The sequence below is a fragment of the Apostichopus japonicus genome, chromosome 7 (genome assembly GCF_037975245.1).
Source record: "Apostichopus japonicus isolate 1M-3 chromosome 7, ASM3797524v1, whole genome shotgun sequence".
NCBI lineage: Eukaryota > Metazoa > Echinodermata > Holothuroidea > Aspidochirotida > Stichopodidae > Apostichopus > Apostichopus japonicus.
The window spans coordinates 21,323,643-21,333,762 of NC_092567.1; the positions used below are offsets into that span (position 1 = coordinate 21,323,643).

The 10,120-nt window shown below is 36.9% G+C and overlaps 1 protein-coding gene across 1 annotated transcript; it reads right to left on the reverse strand.

Annotated features, from left to right (window-relative positions):
- Positions 1-541: 541 nt before the first annotated feature.
- Positions 542-8,848, reverse strand: LOC139969721 (protein ILRUN-like). The gene is made up of 6 exons (XM_071974912.1): positions 7,803-8,848; positions 7,106-7,266; positions 5,695-5,892; positions 4,857-4,994; positions 4,105-4,193; positions 542-3,448 (listed from the first exon to the last, which is right to left on the reverse strand). The coding sequence occupies exons 1-6, from the start codon at positions 7,967-7,969 to the stop codon at positions 3,281-3,283; spliced, it is 921 nt and encodes a 306-aa protein (XP_071831013.1). The 5' UTR covers positions 7,970-8,848; the 3' UTR covers positions 542-3,280.
- Between the last annotated feature and the right edge of the window lie 1,272 nt (positions 8,849-10,120).

A 10,120-nucleotide genomic window follows, 5' to 3' on the forward strand; every position in this document is an offset into this window, starting at 1 on the left:
GTCATCTGGGATGACCAGATTTCTGTTCGAATGACCAAAATCAGCTTCAGAGGTCATCCAGTGGTCCACTGTTTACTCAAATTCAGCCCCACACCCCCAAACAAGTAAAACTCATCACTTTGGAGGGGAGTTTCACCTAACCTACACATCTCTACTACAGTGTACATATTATTTATTCTTTGTTACTTTGCTACATTTTTTTCAGTCTGAAAGCAAATTTTGCTGTTTGGACAACCAAAATGTACGACCTTCAAATATGCCCTGATCTTGGTTTTGCTGTGGACCGACTACTAAAAAGGGGTCAACCTGTCAGAACTAATAGAGATTATACTTCAACCTCTTCAAAGAGGGACAAGGGTATGGGGGAGGGGTTGAGTGTTGGGGGGTAAAATATCTTTTTGCCAATTACAGTAACCTAAAAATTGTCGCTATGACAGTTGTCCTTAAAAATTCAAGATTCTCAATCTTTGCATAATTCTCAGAGAAACAAGAAAGCAAAATAAAAACAACAAAACTAAAAAAAAAAGAACAGACAAATACCTTCAAATATTTTGCAATTTTATTGCAGCAGTGAAGAGTTTCTTCAATCGTTAATCAAGGAATAAAGTTCTTTTGGTATTCCAAATTCTATTACAAATTGCTCCATAGTTTCAAGTATATCCTTATACCTGAAAACATCATAATTGTTTAATTAGGACCAAAATATTAGACTTAACTAGTTTCGTTTCAGCTGAGGAAAGTTCGAGTCGATAGAGAACGGCTCCATCGGACATCTGCTATCTCTTATACCTTAACAATAACCAGTACCATTACTGTCGGTGACGAGAAAATTGCCTTTGGTCGAACTACTTTCTCGATGAAAACAGGGTTTGACTCTGGACATGCAATAAAAAAAAACAAGCGAAGCAAAAAATATGGAAAAGGTTTTCTCCTAGTTGGAGCATAACGCACGAAAAGATATTGAAAAGTAATCTATTAACCCACAGTAAATTAATATAGTTTTTCATATATATATGAGAGACGGGTCGCAAAAGTGTTGGCCAATGATCCAGCTCTGAAAAGCCTTTCTTCTGACAATGAGTGGATCAATACTTTGGCAATTCAATGAATCAGAACCATTTAAAAAAAAAAAAAAATTATGACTTTTTGGGGTAAATTTTGAACTTTTAAAGATGCTTTTGGTTGGTACTCAGACCAGAATCTGAGCATTTAATTTCACTGAAGTATCAGGGAACTGAATGTTAACTTTGTCTTAGCTATGCATGCTGGTATCCAAATGTGAGTGACCAGCAAAATAAACTGTGATGGTATAGAAGATTTTATTATTAAAAATTTCTCATCGGTAAATTAATCTCCAAAGTAAGCAGAGACTTGAGTAAGCTAATCAAAACAAAAATGCAAGGATCAATATGAAGAGGGAAACTTAACATCCTGAATACTTAAATTTGGGTCACTAAATTAGGTTACTTTTAAGGAACCTTTCCACATTCCAAAAAACCCGTACTCTGCCCCTCCCCCCAACCAACCCCTCCCTCCAATCCTTTAGTTCCTTTTGCTCTTAAACAGTAAACCTATGACATTTCATGGACCTGTTTCTCATTGAAATACAACTGAATCTGCTTATAGACTGGGCGAATAACATGTTTCAGCCATTTTGCCTTAAAACTAGTTAATAGGAATTCTATATATAGATAAATTTGCCTGAGCAACAAGACTATAATTACTTCTACTTCTTTGTGTTTTATACTTAAATCATCTGCAGAAAAAAAAGACCCCACAATCTTATTACTGTTTGTGTTAATAAGTCTGGTGCTTTCTATAAATGTTATTGAAATTTAAAAAAAAAAATGTTGAAAAATGTCTCCCCATATATTTCAAATCTTCCCCAAAATCTTTCCCCCTTAACTAAATATATTACAGCTCACTACACAGATTCTGTGCACTGATATTCAACCTACTAGGGAGGCTGAAACCTTTTCATGATTCCAGCCTTACATTCTTCCGTGGTGGGTTCAGGACAGGGAGCAAGAATTGGTAAATATGGACAATTAATATTTGAATAGAATTGCATAAGAACACATTGGTAAAGAGGAAGAAATGTGCACATGACACGTGCTAACTTTGTCCACTATGTACCTTTTTTCGTTTTCAAATAATGTTTCAGACCAGAGGGTCAGCATCCCCACCCCCTACCCCACCCCACCCCACCCCCCATCGTTGGATCCGCCCGATCTCAACATGCAATTGTAGGGAGAATCACTATACAATACAAGTCTGGAGTCATCTCGTTGACGACCCATGACACATTAGAAAGTAATCATTTGAATAGTTGTAAAAATATTAAAGAAAACAGAGTTATTTTGTTTGAAACCTTACAAAATGTCTCTCATTTGAATGATATATACATGACCTGGTTATCTATTCAAACATCCTGAGCAATGGATACCATTTTAATGGGTGCTTTGTATTTCAGTTTCAAAGATTATGAGATGGCATACATTCCTATGAATATGTATTTTCTGATATACATATTCACGACTGTTTGCATGTATTCACGCCAGTTTTGATGATATGTTTATTTCATAGGGGCTCTGACATCTTTGCGGGGAATGATTTAGGGTTCAAAGCTTTTGTGTGGCAGTTTTGAAGGTTTCCGAATTCCGTCTGTTATAAAAAATACTACATGGTTCATGTGTACAAACCTGCTATACATTTTTGCACTTGTATAGCAATTTGACCATTTCGTATAGCATTTTTTGAGGCGATACTGGATAAATTATTCCCTTTTTGTAGAAGAAAAGGCGAGGGGGGGGGCTGATGTTATCAGTAAAATATCTAATTCTTCTTTTTGCACCTCTACCATTGAATCTACCTTACCCATTCCCTTTCACTTCCACATTCTCACCCCTAATGTGCAAATTGCCCTTTCTCTAATCTACTCTCATCCTTGCTGTGCCCTCCTCACCCCCTCCCCCCCATTTGATCACTGTTTGCACCCCATGTGTCCCCTGAACTTTTTCACTGATAAATCAATGATCTTCTTAATATACCACCACTGTCCTCCTTCCTCTCACTCTTTGATCTCTGAACACTTTTTGCCCTCCCAAAATCGAACCCTTCTTGTTTCTATATTTTTTGTGGGGGATCGCTGATCTCATTAAAAAAAGAACAGATCTTCATTATTTGAATAAAAAATGAGTTTTTAAAAATTGACTAAAAATTATTATTATCATTAGATTTCCCATCCATAGAGATGTGTAATAATTCATGGACAGGAGTGCTATGATATACCACCCCCACCCTGGTGGTGGTGATGGTGAAGCTGATGGTTGGCTAATTGCTCCTGGTCATTGCTCTGAGGGCCGGCAGAATGTTGAGGGAGGAAGTCTAGATTTGATAAATGTGAGTTTGCTGTTTGCACATGCTGGTTTGTTTGAGGATGAGGTAACTGCAAAAAAAGAGAAGGGAAAAAAAAGTGAAAACCATTGACAAATTTCCAGGGATGTGCACACGCTGGGCAGCCCCGCCCAGCACTAAAAATTACCCCCCAGCACTGTCTTAAAAATCGTGAATCCTGCTCAGCACTATTTTCATCTAAAATCCTGACATTCCTAACAATATATTCAACATAAATTGGGCCTAGCCCTATGCCAAAATTATACAGACTAATAATGCATCAGTTATGCATGCGAGACACATTACTTACGGCTCTCAATCGGTCCCTTGTAATCTCTTTGAAACAAACTAACAACTTTTACCAGGTACGTAATATATTTCACTAAAAAAAAATTTAAAATTTAAATTGTTAGCAAAACTAGTACTTGTGTATGTGCCTAAAAAGCTACACAAGTGCCAGCATTTGGCATCTGAGCACCTTCAAAAATCGAAACACCCCCCTCCCCTTAGACCCCTCCCCCAGGACGGCGATCAGTATACCCGGCACTCAGGAAATCCTGGGGACAACCCTGATTACTAAATTAAATCTTCTTTTCCAAAACTATTTAAGATCAACATCATCGTCTCCCTCCCCAAGAAAAAAAGATGTTTGATGTTGAAACGCAAAATAAAATAAAATTCATAGCCAACAATGGAAAGAGATGTTACCTGGAACAAAGTGGGTCTGAGAGGAGATTGAGATGGACTCTGAGTCGCATTTAATTGAAGAGAGTTGACTGAATTACTCAAATCTGTTTCTGCAAAAAAAATTAAACACAATGTAAAAGGAAAGAAATATCTGGGAATCTGAATAAAAAGCACCAAAAGGTACTAGAAAACAGACATATCAGCCTTCAGAAAGTAAATTCTCTCAGGAGAGAACTTAATATCTATATTGTATTGCATAGGAAAAGACTGGCAAAATGGGGGCAAATAGCTAATGCAGTTTTTTGAACCATAGTAATTAACAAGACACAAAATTCAGAGCCTTAAAACTCGCCACGTAAAATATGAACGGTGAAATTATTCCGGTTCAAAATATCATATTCTTGAATTTGTGCTGGCGGTTCTAGCTTGGCTTTTGACTAAGACTTGCGTACGACTGCTAATGGTTGATGCTTAAAGATTATCTCACAAGAGTTGCTGACTTCTGCTTTTGGTATATAGATGAAATTGCAGTGTCAGATAGGTTACAATATTTCAGGTTATATCTACCAAGGGGTGGATCTAGGGCAAGGGACCCCCACCCCACCCCCAACTTCTGAAAGGTTTGGTGCAATAAGGATTGGATACAAACAGCATTTTAATCATAACATGGTATTTCGTGGAAAATGTTTAAAACAGTTTACATCAGGGTAGACTGGACATTGTCAGCAGAGAAACCTTCAATTCTTAAACAAAGAATCATGTTGGTTTCATACCTGTGGAAGATCCGAACGGATTAGACACAGCTGCATTGTGGGTAGCCTGGCTGAAGGCCGATGATCCCATGGATGACATCTGCTGTGTTAGACCAAGTAAACCTCCCTCTTTAACCTCTAATATCACCCAAATAGTTTCTAGAAAGAAAGAGGAGAATTTAAACAAAAACTTGCACATTAGTCATTGCAATCGCAACATTGTTAATTTCAGTGAATTGTTAGTTTAATTGTTAGTTAATTCTTTATCAGTTCAGTGATACTAGATACAACTGGTGGCTGTAGCATGAAGAATTTTGTTATGTTTCATGGAGATTTGAAAACCAATTTCCAGGCCAAGGCAATGGAAAGTGGAATGATTACCTTTTTTAAATTGTTTTCTACCTGAGTATTATTTTGTTCCCTTTCCTCCTAAAAATTTGCCCCCCCCCAAATCCCCCACCGACCTCCCCAACAACTGAAAAGTACAGGCATGTTATAGGGAAAAGGTCACAGAATTTTCTAATAGAATAATATATTTACAAAAAGTGTGGAAACCCTGTAAACACAAAGGTTTCTGTGCTTACAATATGTATTACAGTCAAATCTATACACAATTTTTTTTTTAAATTCATTTTATTCTCATTTGAACCATTGCTAGTAATTTTCCTGACTAACACCATTAAGTCACCAAACAAGTCGCCATTCTCTAACTGTACAAAACTCCACCGACTTTTCGAGTCACTTTACAGTTAAAGTTCAGTGACTGGGAGTCATGACTCTTAAATTCAACAATTGTTGTGGAGATACTTGTAAAAAATCATTTAAAAAAAATTGTTGTAATTAAAGACAATGAAATTACCACCAAAAAACATTCCATTCTGTGCACACATTCTCCACTGGCCCTGGTATAGGCCACATTCCTTCGGGCTGTGCATCTGAACACTGATGTTAGCGACCTCTTGCGGCTCTAACGACCTGACGTCCTGCCTCTCTCTCGAACCAAGCACATGTCCCTGTAGAAATCTTAGGTAGGAGCCTTGCGGCCATGCATCTGTTCCTGCAAATGAGAAAAATCCAAACATTTACCTGAGTTATTAAATTCAGCTCTACTATACACAGGTATTGTACCATTCAGGCAGTAGTAAACCATGCGCAGTACACAAAAATATTTACTATAGAAGTATTTTAGCATTTCAGTTCACACTTTGGGCAGCTGGTTAGGTTTAAATGAAGATTTTCTTTTGCCATTACATATAGTGTATACAGAAACCATATTTTTATAGTTCAATAAAAAACCTTGACAACCAATATTTTAAGTCGTAAGAGCAGAAGTCGGATGCTTTTTCAAAACAAAAGTCACATGACATCACTTTCACAGCACAGATACCAATGGGTAGAGTATTTACTTCTATGATCTACAAATCTACGCTGACGCTCTGATGAAGACTTAGATGAAGAGACGAGTAACACAGTCCTTGATACAAAGTATGAGATCATTGTCCATGAGGTAGAGTAAGTTATGGATATAGTTGCAATTGCCAAATTACTGTGTGTTGGATAGATGGGGACGATAGGTGGGGAGGTAGGGGGCGGGGCTGAACATTGTCAAGTCTAAAGACACTTGCAGTAACAACTACAGTACCATGTCATGATTGGTGAATGAAGTAACAAATCAGGTTCCTGACTGACACACCCTCTATTAAAAAAATCTTCATAAATACACACAATAGTGTATTGTACAGTACATACTGTATATGATGAATTCCAAGCACAATGTGAAGTTTTGATGTTACACTGAATCAATTCACACTCCTTTGTTTTAAGTAAACATGAACCGGTTATAGCCTTATGTCAATAAGGCAATCTCGTATCTGATCTTTGTCCCGGCCGGGCTAAAGGTTCCTTAAATACGTTAGTGACAATCATTCAATATCTTTACCTCTTAAATATGCTCAGAAATAATCAATTAATCATGAACAAAAAGGAATCTAAGTAAGAAGTAGTACCATGTAATGGGGAGGGATGTAAATTGGAGACAGTCAAAGTAGAGACAAAGATGGCATCCAGAAGTGTTAGTCTTCTTTGTAAAAGCAGCGAGACTTTCAAACTGTTATCTGCTATGGTTTGAATGTCCTAACGTTGCTACACACCTTCCTGCACCCCACCCTTCCCCTACCCTCAATCCCCCCCCCTCCTCACCTACCCTCAGTCAATCATAAAATGCCAGAGTTCCTTCTCCTGTTTGTAATATTAATAGATCTGTAATTTACCTGAATTTTGAACCCTCCACGTCTTAGTGAAGTTTGTATCTGGTGGGACACTTTCACCTTCACCTATCGTAACATCTTGAATGAAGGTCATGTTAGGTAATGGCATTTCCACTGCAGGATTTTCAAAGTCATAGTATGAACAGATGGCAGCTTGTAAGTTCCTACAGATAAAATATTAAAAAAGATGGGCACACTTCAAAAAATAGTTACAGTGTACAGAATAGTCCACCAAAATCAGAAATCTCTTCTCTGTACCTACAGTACAGTAGTTACTTTTTAGCACATGTCTTCAAATGTTTTCATTTTGTTTGTGTTTATGCTTCTTTGGAACTAGAAGAAATCATATTCAGACCTGAACAATTGTAAACTCTCACAATCAATCATCAATATCTTCAAATATACAGTAAGGCGACATATTGATTAAGTACAATTTCAAGTCATTACTTGCTAAATTGAAACTGATCAGTCTGATACTTTAAAATATTTCATTTTCATACATTGAGGTACAAAAGAAACGTATTGAATCCTTTTCATAATCGACTAGTACAGTATATCAAATTAAAGAGCTCTTCTTTGAAAATCAGATGCCTCTTGAAAACTTGAAAACAATTACAATAGGCAGATATAGTATTTTTAAACCTGGAAAATATACATAGTATTCACACAACTTCATGTTACCAGTGAAATGTTCACTTACCAGTTGTTCATATCCAGGAAGAAGGCACATGCTGTTGGATTGACAGTGTTACCAGCAAGTCTTTGAAACTCACTTATTAAGACATCTTTGTCAGTTGTACCCATGCTACTAAACTTCTGCATAAAATCCCCATCGAGTTCCATTTCTGTGTCATTTTCTACTTCCATCTTTAAATGTTATTTGTCAAATTAATGAAGTTCTCTACTAATACAAATTAACAACAAGAATCTATTGATCACTGCCTACTAAAGTACATTGTACTAAAGTAGGCTCTGGTAGTAGAACCAAACTATCCAGTTAAAAATTGTTCAACTTTTTAGCAACAAGCTATCAGACAAGGTTCTAGCATTGAAAACAAGTAACCATTACATCCTAAGGCAAAAGTAGAGAAACTTGCTAATGGTTGAAGGCTGTTCCTTTTCAGTTAACTGAATCAGTAGTACACTCAGTACTCACTTACATTTATAAGTTACTTATAGCATACATGGACAATTTGTATCACAAATAATCTAACTACTGAATATAGGCTATGTCCCCTTGCCTACTGACAAATAATTTATCTACTGATTTGCCACCAAGTTCTTTGATCTTCTCAATGAGAGAATGTCTTAAACTGTCAATGTAGCGTTACGGCTGTTGCGATGTAAACAACCTCAATGTCCTTGCGTATACACCTTCAAGTTACGTACAAACCCAACTTAAAGCTTAGGCTCATGTACAGTAGCACTAACTAACAGATCAGTGTGGCAATGACAAACGTAAAGCCTAGCCTCGTCCTTCTCATTCTAACGTACAGCATCAACACAAGATTATGCTTAGGACTAAGTAGACGAGCACTGTTCCTTCAAATGACTGTTGTAAATCAATGGTCTTTCGTGGCAAACGTCAAATTAACACTCCAAAGTATTTGATAAAATAATTATCAGAAACATGTTGACGAGAAAAATCCTTAAAAAACCTTTTACGTTGGCAATTAACAACGAGATATCGCCAAATTGGATGTTCGATAACTGCTGCCATCTAAAAATTGGCGAGGGTGGCATCATAATATTTACGCTGCACTTACAGTTGAGTTACTCAAAGTTCTTGAAATGTGAACGCAGATCGTAAATAACACATTTTTCATCATCGTAAAATGTCAGAAAGAACAAACTGACATAAAATATTATCACGCCCGGTGATACGTCATGTATCGACGAAATTAAGTAGCAAAATAATAAGCAAACAATATAGAAGATGAAATGAAGAAATACGACCGACTTTTTGTGGGTATTGCTTGTCTGCTAACATGGTTCAATGTAAATTTATTAAATCATTTTAGAACACTTTCTTGAAGTGAACTGTTGTACATGCTTATAGCATATTGATTAGTTGGAAGAGTTCTTATGAAATATTTGAACTTGTTCTGTTGTTATCTGTTCAAATTACACATTTAAGTAACTCCTACAAAGAATAGTTTTGAACTTTCAGGGAGGTATCTTGGGTTGTCGAATGGTATTGTTAGCCAGAGTCCGTCAGTTCTACACAGAGCAGTATATAACACACTATGATTGTGCTGTACCAAACTGTGACTGAGTTTACAACTATTTCATAGCTGAATTAAATTGTTCGAAATATATGGCTTTTTATAGTCTTATAGGCAGGGACGTAGATATAGAGGTGTGGGGTGTCTAACCCCCCCCCCCCCATAATTGGCATGAATCTTCAATAGTTGTGAAATCGGTGGTCAAAAATATGACATTTGGAAATTTTTATCTATGCAATACTCTGTTAAAGAAAGTTAAGCTGGGCGCACTATTGATAGGATAATTCTGATTTTTGAGTCAATATATTAGGCTGCTATTTCTAATTTTAGGCTTACATTATTACAAGATTTGATGAAATTCGAACTTACAATTAACCGAAATATTGTTTCTAATATATAATAACCGCGATAATTTATATCCAGTTATACAATACATCTACCCATTGGCTGTGAAAAATTTGTACTGTATTCTAATTGTGTTGATTTGTAGCCTGCTACTAACTTCTGTCGCACCAGCAGATCCAGGGATGGACACCTTTTACCTCCCTTTTTTAACCCCATAAAAGGAATCACATTATCACAACCTCACTTGTAAACCTAATTATTGATTAAATATCTCAGAATGCACCATTTTCTGTCTAAACTTCATTTGGTAGGGTGGGGAGGGGGGTGGGTTGGGGTCCCAGGGTCTTCTACATGTGAGCAGACTTCCATGATCCCTGGGACACACCCCTTCCTTTATAAAACCTGGATTCACCCCTATGTGGGGCTTTCAATGGCGACAGGGAGGGGC